Raw genomic sequence first — 26,054 nt, forward strand, 5'->3', positions numbered from 1 at the left:
CCCCTCAGATCTTTTTTTTGTAGTTTTTGTTTTTATTTGTGTTTCATTTGATAATTGAAAAAATTGAAAATCTAAAATGTCTCAAAACACAAGTATTAATTCCTTATGTATCTTTACACTGTAAACATGAAACTATGGAATTGCTGTAAAGTTAGAGGGTGGTAGTGTAGAGACAGGTGGTGTGGCACCCCTGGATGTCGACAAAGACGGCGGTCAGTCATTTGAATGAAAATTGCTCAGTGATCGGATTAGCTAAAAAAACTTTCCATCTTCCTTCTGCTTGGCACATAAAGGTTGTTGGTAAAAAAAAACCTCCCCAAATAAACCTTTTAACAGGCAGAAAACGGAAGAAAACTGAATTCATATTTTACACACAATGTTTATCATCAACAAATTCAATATTTTCTGGTTAAACTATCAGCAGTATATAAAGCAGATAAATCGAGCTCTATTTTAAGACTAAGTACATTTTGGTGACAATAATTTGATACCTTGCTGAAATTTTGAATGCAGAAGTTTAAGTATTAGTTTGAGGCGTACTTGAGCAAATTATATATATATATACATATATATATATATATATATACAGCCTGTACCACTGCCAACATTTTCTCATGTTAGTTTTTAGTTATTATTTTTAGCAATAACAAGTGCTATTTTTTGTTTGAATATTCTAGATGTTTAGTTTATTTAGATTAAAGCTTGATGGTATGTTCTTTTACTAGTTATGTGTTTAGTTTAATTATGTTCTTGTTTAGCATGTAAAGTTGTGTCCAGTTAGTATAGCTTAGTTTTTGTGTCTGTGTGTCTGTTTGGGTGTGTGGGTAACACTGTGGGCACCCTGGGTTATATACTGTAGGTAGAGGGCTAGATGTAGGACCATGATGCACCTGGGTGGGCCTCTGGTTTTCTATCAGAGCAGGAGAGGCATGCAGGATTCCTTTGCTGTTTGCTGGCTTGCTTTTTTGAAAAACTAAACCATGAAAACCAAAAGATCTTTGAGTGGACACTGGACTGATTTTACCTGCGTACCTGCAGCTCTTTGATTTGCATTTAGTTTGATTTAATTTGATATAGATCTTTTGATAAATGACCAAAACAGTCATAGGATAATAATGTTGAACGCGTAACTTTGGGATATTACGGTTCTCTGCTTGTTAGAAAGGACTTTCTGTTCATGTAAAAGATAAACGACGCCCCTGACGCTTCTGACGCATTCGACACTCCTACGCTCCTGACGCTCGGCGGGAACTGAACCTCACTCAGCTCTGAGTAACGTGGGACTGATGTTGTCATAGCAACATCAAACAACTGTAGCGCACGAGCTTCAGTTGTTCACCCTCACGCAGGAAGATGTCGGAGGCTGGATCTGATGAGTTTGATGATGAACGCAGTAAACTCGGGGTGAGAGATGATGTTACAGATGATGTTACAGATGATACTCTGCTCGCTCTGTGTAATAACGTGAGCTGTCGTTAAGCTAGCGTTAGCATTACCTGTGCGCTGCTAACAGTCCAGCTTCTCATCTCCGTCGTTGAAGAGGATCTGTGTGTGTTTGTCTGAGCAGGAATATGAAGGAGGCAGGAATGAAGCCGGAGAGAGGCACGGAACCGGCAAAGCTCTGCTGCCCAACGGAGACGTGTATCAGGGACAGTACGAGAAGGGCAAAAGACACGGAGAGGTGGGTTTCAGACCAGACATACAGAGACTACAGGTCCAACAGAGACTGCAGGTCCAGCAGAGACTGCAGGTCCAACAGAGACTACAGGTCCAGAGACTACAGGTCCAGCAGAGACTACAGGTCCAGAGACTACAGGTCCAGAGACTACAGGTCCAGCAGAGACTACAGGTCCAACAGAGACTACAGGTCCAGAGACTACAGGTCCAGCAGAGACCATAGGTCCAACAGTGACTACAGGTCCAACAGAGACCACAGGTCCAACAGAGACTGCAGGTCCAGCAGAGACCACAGGTCCAACAGAGACTACAGGTCCAACAGTGACTACAGGTCCAACAGAGACCACAGGTCCAACAGAGACTACAGGTCCAACAGTGACTACAGGTCCAACAGAGACCACAGGTCCAACAGAGACTACAGGTCCAGCAGAGACCACAGGTCCAACAGAGACCATAGGTCCAACAGAGACTACAGGCCCAGCAAAGACTACAGGTCCAACAGAGACCACAGGTCCAACAGAGACTACAGGTCCAGCAGAGACCACAGGTCCAACAGAGACTACAGGTCCAACAGTGACTACAGGTCCAACAGAGACCACAGGTCCAACAGAGACTACAGGTCCAACAGTGACTACAGGTCCAACAGAGACCACAGGTCCAACAGAGACTACAGGTCCAGCAGAGACCACAGGTCCAACAGAGACTACAGGTCCAACAGTGACTACAGGTCCAACAGAGACTACAGGTCCAGCAGAGACCACAGGTCCAACAGAGACTACAGGTCCAACAGAGACCACAGGTCCAACTGGGACTGAGTGAACACAGCAAACTGAGTCCTACTCAAGAAATGTACACAAACACACCAGTTAAATCATGTACAGTGTGTCAGAAATAGTTGTTTTAATATTCCTGAAGTAGATTCATTAAAGCTCATTGTAGACTTTGAATTTCAGCAATGTCTCACATTCTCTGTTTACCTTTAGATCCATTTCAGTCTTTGATGAAAACAATATTTCTGTTATTGGAACAGAGGTGTCCATAACCTTACATTGGTAGATACTTGTCTATGTGACTAATCTATATTTATCTTTGCCTGCTTTGTCTGATAGGGGACATATCGCTTCAAGGATGGCTCGAGGTATGTGGGAGGCTATTACCAGAACCTGAAACATGGACAGGGCACCTTCTACTATCCAGATGGCTCTAAATATGAAGGTACAATAATACCAGAGAAATGATTTGAGATAGTCACCAGCTCCTGTATTTCATCAGTGTGCACCTGAAGTTTCTGAAACTAGACTTTTGCCGTTGTCTCTCCTGTCTCTCTTGTCTGTCAGGGTCGTGGGTGGAGGACCTGAAACAGGGTCATGGTGTCTACACTTACCCCAATGGAGACACGTATGATGGAGAGTGGCTGCATCACATGAGGTCAGTGAATGTCACTCACACTCCTTTGCCGGTTTGTATCAGAGGCCATGTGCTCCCATGGCCTCCTGATTTAAAGCCTGCCTGATGCCTTTTATTTAAACTCTAAATCTAGATGTATGAGAATGTGAAATCCTCTGTGTCATCTCATTGCCAGGCATGGCCAGGGAATTTACCACTACCACGAAACTGGCTCCAAATACAAGGGCTCATGGGTGAATGGAAAGATGGAGTCAGCTGGAGAGTACATCCACCCCAACCACAGATACATGGGTAACTTTGTCAACAATAATGTAAGTTCTGCTTTGATTACTTCTTCACTGAATGCCTGGGCAATGATTAGTGAAAATATTGGATATCCTGGCCTGAGTAGGGCAAGGAGTCAGCCTTTGTCAGATGAGTAATAGGGTAGACACAGAATTACACACAGAATATTAGCAGTTATATTATCTCAGCTTTCAATTCAAGTAAAAAATTTGTTTAAAGTCTCTTTAAATCTGTTTGGATATTCTCTCTAAACTCAGTTCTTCTACATTTGATCTGTGAAGCTGCCAGTTTCACAATAAAACCATAGTAACTGCTTATTGAAAACTACACTTTATTACAACTTGCATTTTACTTTTGCACCAAGAACAGTATAAAAAAAAGATCCAGTGGGTGAGAAACAGGAGCAGTCTGATGATCAGACAGGTTGTAAACCCTCAGGTTAGCCAACTTATTTTGAGGAGAGCAATAAGATGATTATAATATATGAAACGTTACATTTAAAGGGTGTTATTCATAAGAACTGGACAGAATTCAAAGGTAGCTCCAAAACTGTAGGGGGCAGAATAACTGCTGCTCATTATACTCTTTGCGTTAGCTATTTTTGGCTTTAGCGACTAGCTGCCATTAGCAAGCAGCTCAGTTAGCCGTTGAGCTAAATGGCCCTATTAGTTGACAGGGGAGTCTGTTGTCACAACATTGGCACGTAGAGCCAGAAGATTTTCACATCTTACTTTAGGATTTATTTGGCCCAAACCAGAGGTGATTGTGGAAAGACAAACCAAGACTGTTTTGGGGAGTTTGATTTAGTTGAAGTTGAGTTTCAATGAAGAGTGCAAAAAGGTATCTGGGAAATTAAGCTTGTCTTAGTTCAGTAATAGGGAGATAACTTTAATTCAGACGGTGTATGGTTGTATTTTTCTGTTTAGTAAGGAAAATAGGTGTGCAAACTCGTCGCTTTTTTCTCTCGTTCCCAGAATATCAGCAATTACCTTGGAGTACAGTATTATTCTATCTGACAGAAACAGTGGCTGGAGTTAACATCGAAATAAACCTCAATCATAGTTTTAGTTTAAAGGAATACGAAGCAGGATTTCCAAATAAACAACTTATAGACTCATACAAAAGTAATCCCTCTCAGTCATCACTATTGACCACCATATGCCCTCTGCCTGTATTATTTTGCCATGTTAGAGACGTTACTTGACCTGAGCTACACACACAAACACACATATGCAGAGCAGAGAGGTAAACAGTGGACAGTATGAAGCATGCACTGTGGCTGAATTCACACAAAATCTGCTGTGCAACAGTCAGGAAATAACGTTTTATTTCTCTGACTCACTGCTTTGCTCTTGCTGAAATAAATAATTGTCGTTTTTCTATGGTGGTGATTTGTAACGTGGCCTTTCTCAAAGAAGATTCATTTCCTGTCTCTGCCATCTCATTCTGATTTTGCAGCCATATGGCCCGGGGAAGTATGTGTTTGACATTGGGTGTGAGCAGCACGGTGAATACCACCATGCAGAGCAGGTAACTCAACATTAGCACAACCAATTGTTTCATCTGATTTAACTATGGACTGTATGTACTTAATGTACTGACTATAACCTGGAGAGCTGGACCTTTGGAATATCAGATGATAACCATGACAACTCTCTTGATTAAAACTCCAGCCAGCGAACGTTGAGGAGAACAGTAAAAATATGAATACACAGAGGTCACCGTACCCGGGCTCCAGGGACGGTTATCACACCTTAGGAGCCTCAGGAGGAGAAGAGGAGGTGCTTCCACTGCCTGTAGGCAGCTGCTGATGATAGATCACTCAGAAATATCAGTGTCTTTCATGATGACCTTGTGTCTTTGCACGCATAAGAATTCATTATTGTTATTGAAAATACTGCCAGAAGTATGACTACCCTTTCTGTGTGAACATTTGCCTGTCCTAAGTGCATGTTTGACTTGATATGCATGATGTGATCAGCATGAGTGACTATATAAAAACCTCCGGATGCATGTACTGGTGTCATCTTTAGTGAGTGTTGAGAACACAAACATTTTGCACACAAAAATGTGAAGCTTAGTCTCCCTCTCCCTCCATTCTTTGCAGGACCGAGCCGAGGGCGAGTGGGGCGAGTTGGCCTCCACTGCCGTCGTCAAGTGGATCCCCAAGTGTGTCACCGGCCTGACGCCGTGGACTCCAGGCAAAGAGACTTCAGGTGAACGTCAGCAACCCAAAATAACGTTGTTTCAGATCCCTCTCATCACTGTCAGACACCTGCAGACTTTACTTATATTTTAAGATTTTTGCTTACAAATTGTCAAACTTTACAATTGTTGGTTAGTTTGACAGAGTGTGCCTTAAAATGTCTTATATGACTTAATTTGTAGAAGATAAACTTTTTTAAAGAAATATCAGTTTGAAAATGTCCTATTTGGTCATTCAGTTAGGATTTCTGCTGTCAATAGGGCTTTTCACACTGCACTCAGCCCAGAGTTTAGATCCTTCTTAGGCCCAGACTAAAGAAAGCTTTCACACCGGTACAATCCTGGCCCATTCCAAAGTGGGCTAACCCCAACTTTAGCCTAGGGATTGCAGGCCCTGCTCCATTGCAAGGTTCACCCCCAGTTTGTGGGGTAATCCCCAGAAAATTGACTAAACACAGACATTTCTCTGTGTAACGCTATGTTATACTTGTGATCACTTGGTTTGGTCTTGTGTCCCAGTTTAAAACACACGGTAATGATCCGCCTCATCCTGGTTGTTTACTGTTATTTTTTATCTGTCGATGAGGACAAACAGTCACCAGAAAGAACAACATGCTAGCAGCACAACAACATATCAGCTTCTCCTTTTGTCAAACTGATAAGTGGGGGGTTCACAACAAGTCACACACACAGACCATGGAGTGACACTCCCACACCGCCACACCACCCTGCAATGTCTGCTTTGGTCTGAATACAGCCTAAGAGGTGTTGGTCTGATACAGGGCTCAAGTTAACAGAGTAGTAACACAACACTGTAGCTGTGTGCTCCAACACACAGTTGGGCTAGGAGAAGTGCAGGGTGACCCGTACAGCCCTGGGCTTAGGCTAAATCTGGGTTAACAATCTGTGTCGGCAAAGGGGCTAAGTTAGCACAGGTCAACTCTTAGCCTAAGGCTAAGGGTAGCCCTGGGCTAACAATATGCAAAGTGTTGATTCTGATGTATAAATTCGTCTCATGCCTGTTTTTGTGACTGGTGTGTGTGGTGTTACTGTCATATGCCTCAAATGTTTCGAACGCAGAAGTACTGAGAGGCCAGACAAGAAGTGATGAGTCCTGAAAGTGAGACCAAGAAAATGATAAAGTGTCAAACTCTGCACTTAAGTCACTGTTTTTTTTCTATGTGTGTTTTCTTTTGTCAGCCGGGGAAAAGGAAACAGCTCGAGCAGAGGAGGAGGCGGAGAGCCAGCCTGTGTGATCAGTACACAACCCTGCATCTTTCAGCCTTTGTCTACAGAGCAAAATAACATACATATCAATAAATATGTAAATAAATCTATTAATCTGGTATTTCAATGTTTTTATGAGATCTATGGTTGTAGCGACTAGAATTTTTCCATTGCCCACCTTTGTTATATAGTGTACAGTGTGTGCTTCCCACAGTGCAGTGCCCCTCTGTAGCACTTAACAGAGCAACATCATTTTTATGAAGTGAAGAGGGAAACAGTTTTTTATGATTACAACAGAGGAAGTATGTGTGTGTCAGGATCAGGGGATTGCAGGGGATTGAGATCACCTGTGTGCAGGGTGAGACTGACTCCTGATTGAAGAGTGGGAGCAGCTTGGGGCGTTCCCCTCCCAGCCAACCATGGTGTGAAGACGCCCTTTTGTGAATCTGAATCTGTCCTTGACTCACTGAGAACCTCGTCCCATTAGACTGCCAGCCAGAAACTCTGGTCAGTTTAGGCCGTATCGTGTTTTCTTGGCTGCCCCACCTCATTCTAATGAGGGAAACTGTTCATTCTTGAACCCCTTGAAACCCAAGCCCCTATACACCTTCAGTTTTAACATTTTATTTCACTGGGGCTTGTAGGAGCACATTTGTTTATTATCCCCTGAAGAGGCATTTGTTTATTGGTTTATTGTCCAAGTAGCTGACATTGGGCATCCCCTCTAGATTTCCAGGTTTTGTGTATATTTTCATGTAGGTTGGGGCTGGCTTGTAAGCATTTTACTGCCAGTAACCCTGTGTAGTGGCCAGTTGTTTAATTATTTCAATCAAACTTTAAATCAAACTTCAAATAAAAATCAAGGAGCCACTGCTGCACCATGGGCTTGTAATGTACGCAGGCAAAAAGAATTTCAATGTCCATTCAACATTCCTTTGGTAGAAACAAGCAAGCAAACAACAAACAAAGGGATCCTGCATGCCTCTCTCGCTCTGCTAAAAAACCAGAGGCCCACCCAGGTGCATCATGGTCCTACACCTATCCTTCTGCATATTTAACCTCGGGTGCCCACAATGTTCCCCAAAGTCCTAAATAAAACAAAGACAAAACAAAATACTAACTTGACAAAACTGAACATGCTAAAGAAGGAAATAATTAGACTAAACAAATAACTAGCAAAAAAAAAAAAGAAAGCTATCAAACTAATGTAAATAAAGCAAAAATCTAGAATAATCAAACAAAAAATACTTGTTATTCGCAAAAATCACAACCAAAACTAACAACAAACAAATAGCTCCATCACCCCATTTACAAAAATACCTGTGTATGTGTGGACTAGACCTCAGTACATGAAAAAGCCTTTATTTGTCAACCCTACATGGTCATTAGGCTTTCAGCCACAGAAAAATAACTTAAAGCTGCACTATGTAGTTTTGAGAAAGAAATTAAAGAAAGATGTTCATTGACTGATTATAAATAAATAAATAATCTTTGTTTTCATGACTGAATAAACAAACTGACCTTCAAAGACAACACAATTTATACTGCTTTACTTTGTGTGGCGGACCCTGCCACCTTTCTATCTTCGACCAATGTTCTGGGACCTTATTTTCCTCTGAGAACAGCTTGTTTATTCACTTATGGAAAAAAGTTTGTATTATTACCTTATATTACCCTATATTGTAAATTAAATTAAAATTCTGGGTTTTAATTTTTCTCCAAAACTATAGTGCCCCTTTAAGGTAGATATAATGCTGTTTAACCTGTACACCAACACCCATGTCATGAACTGCAGACGTTGGAGGGAAAGACACACTCCCTCGGGTGTAGGGGTGGGCGGATCCATCCAAATATCGATAGTATCGATACCAAGGTGAGTAGGCTATATAAGTTCAGCAAATCACTGGTATTTCTTCAGAGTTTGTGTGAGCGCAGCAGCTAGTCCTTATGCACAGAGCTCCTCCACCTCTCTCACTGCTCACTCAGGTTCACTAGGCCCCTCCCCTCCTCTCCTCTCCCCGGTATCGGTATCGGCAATACTACCCTGTAATTACTTGGTATCGGATCGATACCAACATTTGCAGTATCGCCCACCCTTACTCGGGTGACGTTTGAATCAATGGGCGGTCATATTGCTACACCGTACCCACTTGTTGTTTATCTGGCAGCATTATTTTGAAGGATCCAGGCGGAAGTCACTGCTTTTATTGTGCTTCAGTCGTCAGTGAGCACGCGCAGCGGCAGCGTCGGTTTGTGTGCTGTCATCGCGGAGGACGACAGAGGAAACAACCCCACATCAAGCAGCCTGGCCGGGCTCCATCATGTCAGAGGACACCGGCTCCTGGTGAGAGTTTCCTGCGCGGTCAGCTCGCTCCGCCGCCACAGTCAGCACCGTCACAGCTCGGTCACCTCCAGGACAACACCGCCGAGGATGGACGACAGTCCTGAGCTGCCGCCGCTGTTTACCTTCGGAGTGATCGCTGACATTCAGTACGCAGACATCGACGACGGATACAACTACAGCCGGACGAGGAGGCGGTACTACCGGAGCAGCCTCCAGCTGCTCAGGAATGCCCAGGAAAGTTGGTCAGAGTCGGCTGTCAGACCCGAGTTTATCCTCCAGCTGGGAGACATTATCGACGGCTTCAACAAGGGCCGCGGCGCCTCCGACCGAGCGCTGGACACCGTGCTGAGGGAGCTGAGCGGCGGCCCGGTGGAGGTGCACCATGTGTGGGGCAACCACGAGTTCTACAACTTCAGCAGGAGCGCGCTGCTGCGGTCCAAACTCAACAGCGCCCCGAGCACGGACGGCAGCCCCGGTGGAAGCCAGGCTGCCGGGGACATCTACGCCTACCACTTCAGCCCGTTTCCCGGGTTCACGTTCGTCGTGCTGGACGCCTACGATGTGAGCCTTCTGGGCCGAGAGGAGTCCAGTGAGGAGTACCAGGAGGCCCTGAGCCTGATCCGACAGTACAACAACAACGAGGACCTCAACTGTCCCCCAGGTGTGCTCACCTGCTGAGCAGATACAACTTCATTTTATATTATTTCAATACGTAGTCAAATACTACTTTATGAGCAATACAAATAATATACAAGTATTTTTTTTTATGGATTTTATATTAAAATGTGGCATTTATTATTAGTTTTAACATTTGAGCGGCTGAAGTTGTAACTTGAGAGAAATCTATATATAACTAAGTTATACAATAACAGCAAAGTCTGCTGAGCATGTCTGCTGATGGGAAACATTCACAGTGTGAAGGACATGTCAGTGTGTGTCTCAGTCCCTGAGCAGCTCTACTGGAGCATGTTCATCTGAAGCACCTTGCTCAAAGGCACACTGGCAGTTAGCAGTAGTTGTAGACAGGAGGCACCTTAGTTTTGATCATTCAATAAGTTAATTCATATGCATTTTTATTCCACTTATGCCAGTTCACAGACCCCAGGGTGACTAACAGTGGATATTTTGTGTTTCAGATACGGAGGGCGTGCAGCGGAGGTTTACCATGTTCAACGGTGGGTTCAGTAAGGACCAGCTGGACTGGCTGGATTCTGTTCTGTCCTCGGCTGATGAGAAGCAGGAAAAAGTCACAATTGTCAGTAAGTAAAACCCGGAGTGTGAATTCATTTAATTACCTGACATCTTTCAAGTGGAAATACAGTACGTACAGCAAGTAAGCCATGTAAGGTTTGCAGTGTACCCTTTCAAGCTTTTGTAGAAGTTGAAGTGACATGTCAGACCAGCTGCTGTGGAGCCATTACAGCAGTGTCCAGTAGTTAAACAGAGCAGGTTCTGATGCCCACTAGGTTTATCTAACCACGTTTGACTGCACAGTCCAGCTGACTGCAGGGTGTTCAGCCTGCTCCTTTCACCTCTCGAGCATCACTGATACATCTGCTCCAACCTGCTTTTACTGTTGTGTCATAGAGTGTGTGTGAATGTGATAAAGTATCAGACTTTTTATGTTTACTGTGTAAAATAATTTAAATACTAATGTTCATTTGAATGAATTGTACATTTTGTGATAAGAAGATTAATTTCATACTCGCCTCCAGAACAAGTCACAGAGTAAAACCACACATTATGACTCCAAACAACTACAGAGTGTACATAATGTGACGTGACTTGACCTGTGGGCATGCAGGCAGTATTCAGTGTTTACCCACTTCCTCAGCTACCACTGCACTGTCATGGCAGTTCGGACCACTGAAAACAGAATTTGACCTTAATTTAAATGTTTAATTGTTCCTTTTGAACTCTGCTGATTTCTTTGACATGTCATTTTACAGTTTACGAGGTGAGTCTATCTAACCAGGAGGCCTTGTGGAGCCCAAGTTAGTATCATAGTTCATAGTCCAAGAAGTATTGACCAAATACATTTGAGCCAACTGTGGTTGCATACATGCATAAGTAAACAGTCCATGCATCAGCCATCTATAGAATTAACCATGTCTTTTTGCTTCTTGCTCTCTTTGCTTCTTAAGTAGTCAGCCAGCGACTGTAACAGCACGAGAAGACGTGCGCCATTGTAGTCAGTGCTTGGTTCAGTTTGTCATTTGCTAAGTGATAGTCATACTGTACACGTACAAAACTCCGTGACCGGGCGCCGTTAGTCTCGAGCCCTAAAGAGCTACCATTTGATAACATGGCGATTTTAATTTGCTTTAAAAAAAAAAAATTGGTTGCATTCATTTGTTCAAATACTTGTTTTAACGATTAGCCAAAATGTCGTCTCACGTCCATTCTCCTGTCTCAAGTTGCTGATGGGACTAAAAAATACCAGTGCACAGAGGGGGAACTGACCCGGTTATGTCATGTCCTGATATCTACTGGCTACACTGGAAGCCTAAAATATTTGCTGCTGCCCTTTGAGACAGAATTGTCCTCAGACGATAGCCGATGCGTTCCAGTAGAAGTCCAATATATTGTGTACATCAGTGTTTCCCACACACACGTTTTACTTGGGTGAGCAGCCCAGGTACATTAATGGCCACCCAAGTATATTAGGCAACCCATCTTAGCATTTTATATACAACATAACCTGCTGACAGTGGAATCACAGGTGACAAAAAAACCCAAAATGCAAGGTGTGTTTGTTGCCTTATAAAACTTAATGCTGACGAAAAAAGCAGATGATGTTGCTGGTAGAGAGAGACAGAGGAGAGGCCAGCCAGCGTAAATGCATTAAGGTGGAAAATTAAAGCAACACTGTATGAAGGCAGACCGTTAAAGCGATTCAGAAGAAAGATGGTTGATTCTTGAGTCTCATTGTCAGATCATTAAATCCAGTGCTGCTACACACGATACCAGACATGTTTTTCTTCTTTCCCAGGTCACCTCCCTGTACACCCGTACTCCACAGACCCCATCTGCCTCGCCTGGAACTACGATGAGCTCCTGGCCATCATACGGTCCCACAGCAGTGTGGTGTGTTTCATGGCAGGACACGACCATGATGGTGGATACCATCAGGATAAAGACACGGGAGTGCACCACTTGACATTAGAGGGGGTGATTGAGACTCCACCTGATGACAATGCCTTTGGCACGGTCTCTGTGTACGAGAACAGGATGGTGCTGAAAGGGAACGGCAGGATCAAAGATCGAGTGTTTCTCTTTCCAGGGCGCCAAAGTGACGCAGATCATAGGGCAAAATGACCCATACTGTAACCAAGGCTTTTGGGATATCTTGGGATTGAAAGAGTATATTCCAGATTGGGAAATTTAGAGGATGTTTGTGACATTATCAAAGAAAAGTCAGGGAATTCTACAAGTCACTTAAAAAACATTGATGCATTTATCTCCTGTCCCCTAGCAGAGGGCTGACGGACATTTACAAATGAGAGAGAAATTAAGTTATGATAATGTTTAACTTTACATTCTTTATTAAGATTTAAAGCGACATTATGTAGTAATTTGTGTTTTGTGTGATTTGACACCCCCCCACCATTTCTGAGTGCAACTGTCGTAATACAAATCCCAGGTTTCTGTAACAAACAGTTAACTTTTTTTATAATCTAACGTGCTAGCTACAAACTAAACTCAGCACATCATAATAACATTATATCTTAAACTTTTTGCCATGCAGCAGTCAAAGTTTGCACACGGCTCAGAACAGTAATGCACTCCAAGCTAACGTATCCTGAACCAGAGACAATAACAGCTGGCTGTCACATGCTACTGGCTAACACCAACAATAAAAGAAGCCAGTCTGAGACCATTGCCTCTTACTCGGTCACCGTCTCTTTGTCTTTCTCAACATACTCATTGATCTCCTGTCTGGCCTCTTGCTCGTTAAATGTCAATTGTTAGTTTTCTCTGATGACGTCCTCTTCAGCCTCTTCACCTCGGTCACGATGTCTGTAGAGGCTGCGCAGCCTGGTTCCGTTACTTTGCTGGCGGTGCCGGAGGACGTCTGAGGGAAAACCAGAAAATGTTTTCTCCATAACGTATGTTCCAGTTTCACCAAAATCGGCGACAGTTAGCGCTATTCACTGAAGTTACATAGTGCAGGGGCAAGCGAAAGGGCGTTGAGTGGCTGAGACAGAGACACATTCCCCTTTTCGAGTCACTTTAGCATTAAAGTTATTTTGTAGCTTTGTTTTAAGGTTTGTTAAAGTTGCTTTAAATGCCAAGGTGTACATTTCTTTAACGGTGAAGTACAGACAACTATTACAAAAACACACTTACATACAGTCTGGTCTGTGTTTTTAGATGCAAGTCCACTTACCTCAGAAGAACAAATGCAGTACCTCCGATAATTTACTGCACTTTAATTTTGATTTTTTTCTATTTTGGGTCTTTTTTTAGAAAATGACTGTGAAATACATCTTATACATCGGTTGTGTTTTAATCTGGGGGCAAATTATATAATTTGCCTATTTAAATGCACATATTTTAAGAAGCAAGTGATTTTTTTATTGCAATTGGTGCCTTTATTGTATGTTGCACATAAACTGATTTTCTGATGCACATATTTTCTGAACAATGTAATATAGTGAGATATTTGATGACAGTGCAGTGGAATTGTAACTGATGTATTGACCAGTTTCCAGGTGATAAGAGTGCACATCTGTATGATGTACAGTGTAAAACAATATGCTGAATAAACATCTTTATAACAGCAGTAGTTGCACAGCTATGTCACGCTCACATCTCTGGCATCTCGTGCTGCATTCAGGTTACATGGGAAAGTGGGAGATACTAGCTGTCTGTCTGAAATAAAGCAAAGGAAAGTTCACGTGAGTTTTTTAGAGACAAGTGTTACTCAAAGTTGGATTATGAACCCCAGCTTTAACCTTACATAGTGCCGGTACATTAACACTGGGGTTTTTGCTTGAAGATGACAAGGTGGTGATATAATCACGTGTCACTAATCAAAATTATGCACATACTATGTGATAACAGGAAGATATAAAATAGTATAGTTATAATATATATATATATATATATATATATATATATATATATATTAGTTCTCTTATACTGGATAGAACCATGGCAACTAAAGAGATTTCCATCCACTGACGAAGACTGACGTGGTTAAAATAATGAGTGAAATATGTCAGGCACTGCGCTGTGAAGCGTGATTTCCTGTACTTCCGACAGGCCGTGGAGGCAGCAGCGGCACAGACGTGGCCGTGGTGCAGCTGCTGCGTTCAGGTGGCGCAGTGTCCCGTCTGGAGGCAGAGAGGGCGAAGTTTCACTCTGCATTGCAGCCTGAGCGCTGCTGCCGGAATCCAACACAACAATGGCGACTCCCAGTCCTGACAGCAACTCCACAAGCTCCAGCAACAGCAGCAACATTGTTGGATCCACGTCGCACCATTTTCACCAGCAGACGCAGAGCAGCAGCATGCAAGGTAGGTGACATTAGCCTTTATTTGGTATTTTTCTATTTCAACTGAGGACTGAGGAGTTAGTAGGAAAATGTAGCTCGTAGCTTCCCAGAACCTGAAAAAACCATCGTCAAGAGAGCAGGATTGATTCAAGCTTTCCGGTCAGAACTTTCAAAATAGAATCCGCGTGGTTGGCCAGAATAAATTCCCAATATGGTGTTTGCTTATTTATGCGATCAACTCAATTAAAAAATTAAATACAAAAAGTAATTAACGGAATGTTCCAACAAGAGGTACAACAGTGTAGTAGTAGTCTCGAGTAAAGTGAACTACGTGACGTTGTGCGCTTTTATTTTGAAGGCTGAACTGCACAGTTTCCGCTATCGCTCAAGCTTTCTTTGGCTAGCTTGAAGGGCTCTCTGTGACTACATGGCTACCAGGTTAGCCGTGGTGAAGTCGCCCCTGTCTCGCTGTGTACCGACCGACCTGTACTGACACCGTGGATTGTTTCCACTCCTCGAGTCTGTCGTCAATCTCAGTAGAAACAAAACCGAAGTCCAGAACGTGTGACGGTGTAAAGATGCATCCAAGAATGTGTGTTCGCCGATATTATTAGCACCAGGTTGCTACAAGTAGCACCAAGGCCTACACTGAAGAGTGTGTGTGAGCCAGGCCACTGTTTGAATGCAACACAGCAAAGAGCGGAAACAAAAAGAAAGTTAAAGTCAGACACGGTCACTCTGTTCAACATGTCCCCATTCATCTTTAAATAACGAGCGTCCCAAACCTCCTTCTCATTTAGTCTCTTGTTACTTCTGTCGTTTAATAATGTGATAGTATAAAATGAACTGCTCAGTCTGTAACTTTACTTCTGTACTGACACTGTATATCTCGTTACTTATCATGATATAGGGCTGTGCATTTCTTCCTATATGATGTTTTGCGACGCAGCCTCCACACTGTAAATCCATTATCGGACGGAAATCCAAGCCTTCAGCAGTTTAGCTCAACTGGCAGCAATCGTTGTGTCTATTTGACTGTGTGGCTCCCTGCTGTTTATCAGAGGATGCTATGAGCTAACTTACAGTAATGACAAAGCACCAGTGTCAGCTGGCAGCCCGTGTAGCTTCATAAACCTTTGTGTGCAGTCACACATACTAGTGAATGGCTTTACATACAGGAGGCTCGCTGTTCATGTGATGTGCTGTCTAAATGTGACTGTAAAAAGGACGTAGAGCAGGTCGGACAATGTCGTGTCCGATAATGGATGTGTTGGTGGTAGCTGAACCCGAACAGACAGCAGTACAGTAACAGGTCTGAGTTGCATGTTCTCACTCTGTGGCAGATGTCTGGTGTCAAATGTTTTATCTAAACCTTACAGAAACCAACACCTGCTGGAGATGTCAAAATGAAACAGGTATTCACACTTACTTTACTAGAGTTCAGTCTGCTGTTGGGGGGTTACATTGTCTCTGTTTAGGCCAGACCTTGGCGCAGGAATTCCTTCAAATGTTCCATACCCTCCTAATTGTGTTTATCATATTTTTTTGTTTGTTTCCAAATTCCATCCATATATATATTTTTTTGTCAAACCCGCATTTTATCTACTTATCTGCATGTTTTAATCAAGTTTCCATTTGATGTTATCTAGACACAGTAGACAGACCCCATTGTACGAGACACTGCATCAAACCAACCCGTCTGTCTGAGTGTCTGAGTGACACGTCTCAGTTCTTAGTGGTATGCCTGTGTTAACGTCTGGTATGCTGCTGCTCTCTCTTCTGGCTTCATCGCATAACAGAATGTCAGCCATGGTCCACTGGCGAACATCACTTCCTGTTAGCGTTTCTGACTGTGTGCCGCCTATACATTTGTCACTTGTGCTCCACAGATCAGTGCCACTCCCACTGGCACATACCAATAGTGTGCCACCCCGGTTTTAGTGCCAAATGGCCAGTGGTATTTAACTTAGTATGACCTGATTATTTTAATGATTTGTGACTCGTGTTCCACTGGCATGACTGTTCTCACTGACATATTTCATTACTGGAAAAAAAAAAGCCTTTTTGCATACAGATGGCATTAAAGGTAACACTTTTTCAAAGGTTTATCAACACTCTGCATTAGTTATAGGCTAATATGTGGATATATTAATATATTGTTGAACCTTCCTGTCCTGGGCTGTCCACGAGACATGCCAGTTTGTGATGTTCGAGTCTTCTGTAAAAGATGTGTAAAATATCTTGGCGAAGAAATTGAACCTTCTTAAGTTTTCTAAAGAAATACAATACAAATTGTGAGCTTTGTGGTGACGTGTGACACCCATGATAGATTCTCTGTGATGACACTGTAACTGTTCACCTGCTCCACCTCAGCTCCACTGATGTAGACAGGGGCGTGTGTGTTTGCCTCCTTATTTCTAAACTCAGTAATCACCGCCTTGTGTTCATGACATCAGTGACAGGCAGCTGCCGATCATCATCATCTTCCACTCCATGTTATGGCACAAGCCACCAGTTATACACGGTACCTGCAGGTGAAAAGTGTGTCCTGTCAGTGGAACATGACTGACGGGCTGTGAGTGCTTTATGACAGAAGAACAACAGCAGCAGCATACCAACGGCCGGCCACGATATACCACTTACAATTGGCCACTAAAACAAACATCAGTTGGGCCTCGGTGTCACTTACTTTATCGTTGAATGTAAAATAGTACTAAAGTGATTAACTGCAGGGACTAAAAGAAGAGAGCAAAAGACCAAAGCAATCAAGTAGTCGTTTACACTCTGCTACTGGGCTAGTATTGACTAGACATGTTAAAAGCTAACTATTCCTCATTCCACTGGTAATACAATGGAGTCACATGAAGTTCCACGTACAGCTGCTTGTCAGTGCACTGAACCAGACCCACCAAAACATGGCATTACTTTCAGTAAGTAAGTAAGTAAGTAAGTAAGTAAGTAAAGTAACCTGCCCTCTATTCCACTTTCAGCATTGGCTCTTGCTAGGATGGCACTTTAGAATCATGACCCAGTCACACTCACACACAAGCCCAAAGAAAATGTAGTAAAATGTTGTTTCCTTTACTTCAGGGTTTCAGATAAGCCTGTCTGGAGTGTCCCAAAGTAAGCAATAGACTCGCACACAAAGCACACCGACCTCTACTCTTTGTGGGTACACCTCAGTAGTCTACAGTGGTCTCCTCTCCTCACTGACTTTCACTGAGCCTGTTTCTGTTCAATCACTGGCTGAGGACTGGGCCAACTGCTGCCTGGTGATTGATCAGCGTTCATACTGAGCTCCACATTCTGGATGATTTTATCATGCTCATGTTTAATTGGATAAAACAGGTGAAAGGACGCCACTGTGTACTATTGAAGCAGCCTGTGTGGTGCTCTGGTAGTTGGGGAGTCTGTCCACTGTTCACTGCTACTGTCACCAATTCAGTTATGACCAAGAGAGATTCATTTGCACCGGGGCTTAAAGGTTAAGGGACCTGTTTGCATCCAAGAGCTGGTTGAACAGGGCATGGCAAAAACGACTCAACACTGAAAATCAGCACTTTGCATAGAAGTTAGTGTGATTGGAAGTTATTTTTCTGTGGATACACCCAAATATCCACTTACAGGTAACAAACACTGTTGACTTGATTAAGTCTTTAATTGGAATCAAGTGCTATTTAAGTGTTGGGTCATTTTGATATCTCAGGGGAACTGTTCAGGTTTGATTTGCACTTTTTTTTTTTTAAGTTCTCAATGGAAATGTTTTGGACAGGGGTTCCCAGTATCAGTATCCTGCAGTGGGGCTCTTTGTGGCTCTAATGCCTTACAAAAACTGTATTACATACAGAATTCAAGGGTCCAAAAGTCTGAGACCACCAGTCCCGATGCTTGAATTGTTGAATCTTTGAAAATAGTCCATGAATTTCAGAATATCTTAGTATTTGGTTTGTCCCCTTTTTGCTTGAATGACAGCTACACTTGAGCTGCATGGACTCAATAGTTTGGTGCTTCTCCTTGGTCAGGGTGGAGTCAATTCTGTGCATGTGTCCAACTCCAATAAATAAAACCTTTTTTGCAGTCATCCACTGAATTTTTGGTATTTCTTGGCCCACCTCAAGTGTCCTTATTTCCCTCCTGAGAAGTGGCTCAGAAGCTGCTCCTTGTGCTCTGAGACACTACAGATACTGGATCAGTTGTATCCAACGCATGATCAGTCAAAAGAAGGCTGTCTTGTAAAGTGTTTTAGAGTTCCATGCACTGTCCTCTTAGAAACCTTTAGAGCAGACATGATGTGATGCTGAGAAGGACCCTCTTTGCTTAGAATAACAATTTGAGTTTTCATGCTTTCATTTACTTGGTGACACCTCAAACTTTCGTATAATTCCCAGGTTTACACAACAATATTAGATATTTTCAATGTGGGCTCAGACTTTTGGACCCCACTGCATGTTGTTGGGATGAAAAGGTATTGTGTACAGCTGAAAGAACTGGTGTGGTATCTGACTGTTGGGAGCCCCCGTACCTGTGGGCACTTTGCTTGTGTTCAAAATGCATTGTGTGCTTCCTCTGATCTTGAGAAGAGCTTGAGATAACCCAAAGGTCAGTCTGTGGACACAAACGGCTCTAAATGAATGGATCTTTAAATCACGTCAATGCCATATCAGTTTTCTCCTCACCATTCTCTACTGACCTGATAGCCAGATTTCAATGTAGAAGGCACAATAATGTGCCGTTTCTTGGGGTCAGACTGTGGCATTTATTTCTTAATATAGCTTCTATCACACATGTAAAGGCTTATCTCAAGTGCTAGAGACAGAAGTTGCTGAGGTAAGACGAGCATTTATCACACTGTTGGTACCAGCTGGTTGAGCCCACAGTGTGCTGTGCATGTTGTGGGATTCTGGATCTGTTCCTCTCTTTGTCCTGCCAGGTAAACGTAAAGCTCTGAAGCTGAATTTCGCCAACCCTCCAGTGAAACCAACCTCCAGGCTCCCGCTCAATCCAACACCTCCCTCTTTCCAGAACCCTCACATGTGAGTAGAGACAACTGATGGTGGCATCTCACGGGAACTCTGTTTGTCATGATTGTGTTGTATATAAGACCTCTGGGTAAGTGTATCCTGTCTGGCAGCAGTTTTCTGGAATTGCTGAGTTAAAAAAAAAAAAAATGTTGTTTTGGAAGAGTTTTATACTGACATTATTTCCATCTACATTTGCACGCTAGCCGCCCTTTTTCTGGCCTTTGTTTGCATGTTGGAACATTTCTCATCAGCTGTTGATCAGTGGAATGGTATACAATCATCAGTAGGACTGCGAATAACATATGTGCATGTCTTTGTACGTGCTCAAGAAACAAACAGAACAAGAACCCCATCTTGAAAACATCCACAGCACTTCTAGTGGTCAGAAAGTCCACGAGGTCCCTTTAATGAAGAGTTTCATAGTTAAAAGGACATTTTACACCAAAATCAAAACAACATATTTTTCTTCTTACCTGCAGTGATATTGTGTCATCTCGATTGTTTTAGTGTAAGTTGTTGAGATATCAGCTGTAGAGATGTCTGTCTTCTCTCGGGTATAATGTAACTAGACGGCGCTGGGTTTGTGGTGCTCAAAGAGCCAAAAAATGAATATGAAGAACTCAACAGCAATGTCTCTTTCCATGACCCAAGATCACCCACAGACCTTGTTGTGAGCAGTTTCATGTAGGAACAGTTTTCTTTCTGTATCACCACATCAAAGGAAGCGTTCATTTACACATGGACAAGAGGCTAGCTGACTAAGTTAACGAAGGTTACAGCTCAGATGAGGAGGATGCCGATATGTGAACCTTCTAAACATTCCAGATTAGGGAATTACTAATTAAATATTCATCATATCCACATTAATCTATAATGCATGTCCCTGTCATGGCTCCACATTGTCCTTTCTCTCTTGTCCTTCCCCTTTCTGTGGCCCCTTCCCTTTTTTCTCACATGCTGTCTCGTCCAATCCTGTCTCACCCTCCAGAGAGCGTCTGCAGAGACACAGTATCGAGTCGTCGGGGAAGTTGAAGATCTCTCCAGAGCAGCACTGTGACTTCACTGCAGAGGATCTGAGAGACCTCGGGGAGATCGGTCGTGGGGCGTATGGCTCCGTCAACAAGATGGTCTTCAAACCCACGGGCCAGATCATGGCTGTCAAGGTGACCTGCTGTTGACTCTTACACTGACAGACACACCTCGCCTGAGTTTAGCTCATTCCCACATTCTGACAAATCTTCCAGTTTGTGAGTTTGAGGTGGTGGAAAAAAAAAATCAAGGTTTTGTACATTTTTGAAAATATACATAAATAGAAAAATGTCATTGAAGGTGCTTGAATTTATATATTTTGTGCAAGAATAGATATTGAAGTTCTTTGACATATTTTTTTAATTGTCTGTGAACTTCTGTAAAGAGTTCTCATTGTATTCTCAGTGTTATAACGGCCTCAGTCTGTGTCTCAAACTAAGCTGTGACAGGTCCTTGAATTTCAGAATTGGATGTGAAAAGTCCTTGAACTTGATATTTAAGAAGGTGTTGGATTCCTGTGTGAAATACAACATTAAGATTTTTATTCTTCAGGGGAAAACGGCAAAAAATTGAATATTAATATGAAAATGATCAGAGTGTTAAAAGTTCATTTTGATCAGATAGACTCGTATCAATGATCAGGTTCATTGCACAATCTGACATGTCTCAAAATTGATATTGATATTTGATTGATTGATTGTCACAGATTTGATTAAACCCCAGTGTGCAGTGACATGATTTTTTCTTGGTTTTAAATTTACCATTGCAATACATACATATATTGCACAAAGTGAAAAGAAAAACAAATCGTTTGTGTGATAATGAGAGCTTGAATCCATAACTGTAAACCTGAATCCAGGTGTAGTGCATGTTGTTGAAAGTAAGAATAGGACTGAACTGTGAATGTGTTCTTGTGTTGTGTCTCTCAGAGGATTCGCTCCACTGTGGATGAGAAGGAGCAGAAGCAGCTGCTGATGGATCTCGACGTGGTGATGAGGAGTAGTGACTGTCCCTACATTGTTCAGTTCTACGGCGCTCTCTTCAGAGAGGTCTGACTGAATCTCACTCTCGCTCTGCCTTCTAATATTACCCGTGTTTACTATGTAGCAACATTTCTTAGAGCTCTAATATTTAACTGATGTAGTGACACCAGCTCCAGCACACAGTGGATGTTTTTGTAGAAATGAACTCAAACCTTCAGGAAACTAACTGCAGACTCTCTGTTTTTAGGGGGACTGTTGGATTTGTATGGAGCTTATGTCTACCTCATTAGACAAATTCTACAAATATGTATATTGTGCATTAGATGACGTCATTCCAGAGGAAATATTAGGCAAAATAACATTAGCGGTGAGTAGCGGATCCACTCTGTCTTTTGCACATTTCGATTTCATACCATGCATGTCATGGAAACAGAAGTGATGCGTTTTATTTTGTGTTCAACAGACCGTTAAAGCACTGAACCACTTAAAAGAAAACTTGAAAATAATTCACAGAGGTAAGTTTATCATTATTGTAAAATTGATTTAATTAAAGTTCAGAGGCCATGTTATTGAATTTAAAGGTCCCATATTCTGCTCAGTTTCAGTCCATTGCTGCAGCACCTCTATTCACCCTCTGCCAGAACGCTCGGTTTTAGAGCCTGTCTCTTTAAGACCCCCCTCCTAAAAAGCCCAGTCTGCTCTGATTGGTCAGCTCTCACAGGCCTGAGCAGGCACCGCCCACTGTGTTTTTCAGCTCTGTGTTTTTGTCATCACTGTGCTGGGGGTTGATGGGGGATGGGGACTGTACAGAAGTCCTGATGACTCGTTTAAAGGCACAGTTTCAGAATACAGGCCGGGTGCATTTATCCGTAGACTGAGTATTTTGATACTTATATTTGTACAGCATGTGGACCTGCTTTATAATCAAAAAAGAGAGATGAAAATCTCACTTTTTACAGTATGGTGTTAATAAAGAACGCTCAGTCCTTTTGTACGAAAACAAAATGACGGTGAATCTCATGTCAGAACAAAATACTGGCAGCTGGCAGTATCAAAACATTTCTGTTGGTACGTGCATTGAAAACCTCGGTTCACTTCTGTTAATGTTACTCTGTATAAAATGTCTTTTCCATTATTTCAGACATCAAACCTTCCAACATTCTAATGGACCGAAGGGGTAACATCAAGCTGTGTGATTTTGGCATCAGCGGCCAGCTGGTGGACTCCATAGCCAAGACCAGAGACGCAGGCTGCAGGCCTTACATGGCGGTACGACTGAAAAACTCACAGCTAAATCTGTCAGAGTCATAGACAGAGGTTCAGATATCTGGATACCCCTTAAAGGCCAGTTAGGCAGTTATAAAGATGGGTAACTAAAGAAACAGACAGAAACAAGATGTTCTGAGATTATACAGACTTTAAAAAATGTAATTCTTTGACCTAATCTCTACGTAATATATTTTGTGTGTGTTTCAGCCTGAAAGGATAGACCCCAGTGCTTCCAGACAAGGCTATGATGTCCGCTCTGATGTGTGGAGCTTGGGAATCACCCTGGTAAGACGCAGTTTTAACATGAAATCTTAACCTATGTTATGTCTGAGCCAGTTTGAATGAACAGCTGCTGCAAGAAGGCAAATCTGCTCATCACAGTCGCTGGTTTGTGTTTGCTTTCAGTACGAGCTGGCCACCGGAAGGTTTCCTTACCCCAAGTGGAATAGTGTTTTTGATCAGCTGACACAAGTGGTGAAAGGTGAACCTCCCCAGCTCAGCAACTCAGAGGAGAGGCAGTTCTCCCCCAAGTTCATCAACTTTGTTAACCTATGGTATGCACCAATACATACAGCCTTACATTCAGCCTTACTTGCATACATACTGTATACATACAGTCAATTAAGTATCATATATATGAATATGTACCAGTTAAATCAACACCCTCTATTACTGAAACCATTTTGAAACAGCATTTAAGTTCTTTCTTTAACAACTTTGACAACAAAGATAAACTTACCAGGTTTTCACCTCAGCTTCTGACCACGTCACATGGTCTTCATTAGTCAATGGAGTCTCCATGTCAACTGAGCTAACCTCACTCTCAGATGAAGACCCTGGAAAATGGTTTAAAGCGAGAAAAAAAAAAAAAAAAACTAAAAAAAATCAGTAATTGGACCTTAAGTTCATTTTTTCTCTTTCTGACAGATTTTAAAAGGGTCAGAAATGTGAGAACCTTGAAGTGATCTCCCTACTCAGAGTTTACAAATAAGGACTTTTATTTTGTATATGAACCAATGAAAGTGTCTTTAAGCTTTACATTGCTATTTCTGTGCTACTATTTATCTTCTCTCATTTTGCAATTTCAGCACGTTTTTAGTCTAGAAAATAATAATCATTTTATTATTGAGTTAAATTTATGAGATCTCACGGAAATTGAGATTTCAGTGGGTCCTAAGTGTTCTGTAATGTTTCTGATTGTTTCTAATCGTGGTGATCTAAAATAGAGTGCAGTCACCGCTGAATACTTTTCAGTATACTTAACTTTTTTCTTTCTGTTTTTTCTGTCCAGCCTTACAAAGGATGAATCAAAAAGGCCAAAGTACAGGGAGCTTCTGGTAAGTTATTGGACTTTTCTTCAGTTTTCAATGCAAGTCACACAAATCAGTACACCAGCCTGAAGTTAGTTAAAAGTTTGTTTCTGAGCATGATGCCTTTACCCTCATCCAACTCTGCAGTTCCCCTTTTAGCCTCTTTCAGCCCATTCTTCAAACTTAGCTCTTTCAACATCTCTGTAGCAGTAGTAGGAAAAGCTATGAAAAATTTGCTGTACATTGTTTTAGCCATTGTACACATTAGCTAGTGATTAGCTGGTGAACATAGTGAAGCATCTGGCAAACTGAATATTTCTAAGTCTATTTTTAATAGTTGGTAGTGACCAAAACAAAGCTAAAGAGCCAAAACATTGGACTTGGTTGGCCACAAGACTTTATATGGTGATCAGTTGTCACTGTTGTGTTTTAGCTTCTTTCGCTGCCCCCAAGTGGTTAAAAAAAAAGAGATTTACAGCTTCAAATTTAAGCAAGGGTTAATACATTCCATCATGTGTTCCAAGTTGTTTGCTGAGTTTATTTTAAGTAAATACCTGTAGGAACTATTCGTCTTGTTCTTCTGGCGAACAGCTGTTTGAGGATTTAGGATACAGAACATTAAACTACATTGCTGTCTCAAGAACAACACTTTTGTTCAATGATTTTTTTAGTTTATGAAATCAGAAAGCTCCTCAGTGCCACACACATCAGTCTGACGCTCACTGTATCTCTCCTCCAGAAACATCCCTTCATTCTGATGTACGAAGAGCGTTTCGTGGACGTCGCCAGTTACGTATGTCGCATCCTGGATCAGATCCCAGCCTCTCCTATCTCTCCTATGTACGTGGACTGATGGAGTTAGGCCGGGGAGCGGGGGGTGGGTGGGGGTCACCCAACATGCAGTGGGTGGGACACAAAGCTTTGTGATGCAACGCTCGACATCTTAGCCCTCAGAGTTACGTAGGATCACCTGTTTATTCACACGTTCCAAAGAACACAGGAACTAAGTCCAAATTGCCCGGTGCAATGAGATGATTTATTGTTAAGAGAATCCTTCCACCTCCATCACCTCATGTTAAAGTCGGTGAAATCTAAAATATCATCATCCATCTGCAGCCAGAAAAACTTGAAGACATAACATTGTCTTAGCAAAATGCAATGCTTCTTTTTATGTGAGGAAAAAGGAATAGAGTATACATATATGGTATATATATACTTGAACTTGTTGTACACAAATACAGAATCTACCAAATAAAATGTTGAACAGTGACATCATGATGTATGAACAAAAACAACCAGCTATTGGGCTGTACATTGTGGACTGTATGTATGCATATGTGTGTTCACCTCTGACTTGTTGACATGTACAGATGCCTGCAGATAGACCTACTGTCTAAACACACATTCTTTCACACAGTCTGTTGGGCACCTTCACTCATGGTAAATGAGTATGCAAAAGTGTTTTCTCTTTGGAAAGCTCATGGATTCGGTAGCATGGCTTTACTTTTTTTTTTCTCCAATATGCAATCTGTGAGTTTGTCTTGACACATTATTAGGACACAAACATTTCTCACACCCAGTGTTAGCCCCAGATTGTACCTTTCATATATTATCACTACATTTGAGTCACAGAGACAAGCATCTGGTTTTCTAAAAGATCAATCCCTGCTGAGTCCAGAACGTCATTTAACAAGACTTGGAAGTTTTGACAGTATTTGCAGAATCACTTAAATCAAACTATATTTTGTCCACTGCACAGGAAAAAAACGACAACAAAAAAGCTTCCTGAGTGAATCT

The 26,054-nt window shown here is 42.1% G+C and overlaps 3 protein-coding genes across 11 annotated transcripts; all 3 read left to right on the top strand.

Annotated features, from left to right (window-relative positions):
* Nucleotides 1–1,250: 1,250 nt before the first annotated feature.
* On the top strand, nt 1,251–6,911 carry rsph1 (radial spoke head component 1). Of its 8 annotated transcripts, XM_084341952.1 has the most exons (8): nt 1,284–1,404; nt 1,568–1,681; nt 2,787–2,892; nt 3,015–3,105; nt 3,260–3,395; nt 4,828–4,899; nt 5,477–5,585; nt 6,775–6,911. In XM_084341952.1, the coding sequence occupies exons 1-8, from the start codon at nt 1,354–1,356 to the stop codon at nt 6,828–6,830; spliced, it is 735 nt and encodes a 244-aa protein (XP_084198078.1). In that variant the 5' UTR covers nt 1,284–1,353; the 3' UTR covers nt 6,831–6,911. The 8 variants fall into 8 exon arrangements, with proteins under 8 accessions (XP_084198073.1, XP_084198075.1, XP_084198074.1 ...); XM_084341954.1 differs by lacking the exons at nt 5,477–5,585; nt 6,775–6,911 and adding an exon at nt 5,043–5,411 and having other exon boundaries at nt 1,279–1,404; XM_084341949.1 differs by lacking the exons at nt 3,015–3,105; nt 3,260–3,395; nt 4,828–4,899; nt 5,477–5,585; nt 6,775–6,911 and adding exons at nt 1,784–2,116; nt 2,153–2,526 and having other exon boundaries at nt 1,252–1,404; nt 1,568–1,713; nt 2,787–2,872.
* Nucleotides 6,912–8,930: 2,019 nt separating this feature from the next.
* Nucleotides 8,931–13,931, top strand: adprm (ADP-ribose/CDP-alcohol diphosphatase, manganese-dependent). The gene is made up of 3 exons (XM_084343087.1): nt 8,931–9,806; nt 10,282–10,404; nt 12,138–13,931. The coding sequence occupies exons 1-3, from the start codon at nt 9,233–9,235 to the stop codon at nt 12,461–12,463; spliced, it is 1,023 nt and encodes a 340-aa protein (XP_084199213.1). The 5' UTR covers nt 8,931–9,232; the 3' UTR covers nt 12,464–13,931.
* Nucleotides 13,932–14,371: 440 nt separating this feature from the next.
* On the top strand, nt 14,372–25,527 carry map2k4b (mitogen-activated protein kinase kinase 4b). Of its 2 annotated transcripts, XM_084342622.1 has the most exons (13): nt 14,372–14,667; nt 16,025–16,060; nt 17,736–17,768; nt 19,576–19,678; nt 20,655–20,829; nt 21,625–21,744; nt 21,926–22,045; nt 22,142–22,193; nt 22,820–22,947; nt 23,155–23,232; nt 23,353–23,501; nt 24,239–24,284; nt 24,997–25,527. In XM_084342622.1, the coding sequence occupies exons 1-13, from the start codon at nt 14,556–14,558 to the stop codon at nt 25,108–25,110; spliced, it is 1,266 nt and encodes a 421-aa protein (XP_084198748.1). In that variant the 5' UTR covers nt 14,372–14,555; the 3' UTR covers nt 25,111–25,527. The 2 variants fall into 2 exon arrangements, with proteins under 2 accessions (XP_084198748.1, XP_084198749.1); XM_084342623.1 differs by lacking the exon at nt 17,736–17,768.
* The last annotated feature ends 527 nt before the right edge of the window (nt 25,528–26,054 follow it).

Source organism: Pagrus pagrus (assembly GCF_965226575.1).
Source record: "Pagrus pagrus genome assembly, chromosome: 21".
Taxonomy (NCBI): domain Eukaryota; kingdom Metazoa; phylum Chordata; class Actinopteri; order Spariformes; family Sparidae; genus Pagrus; species Pagrus pagrus.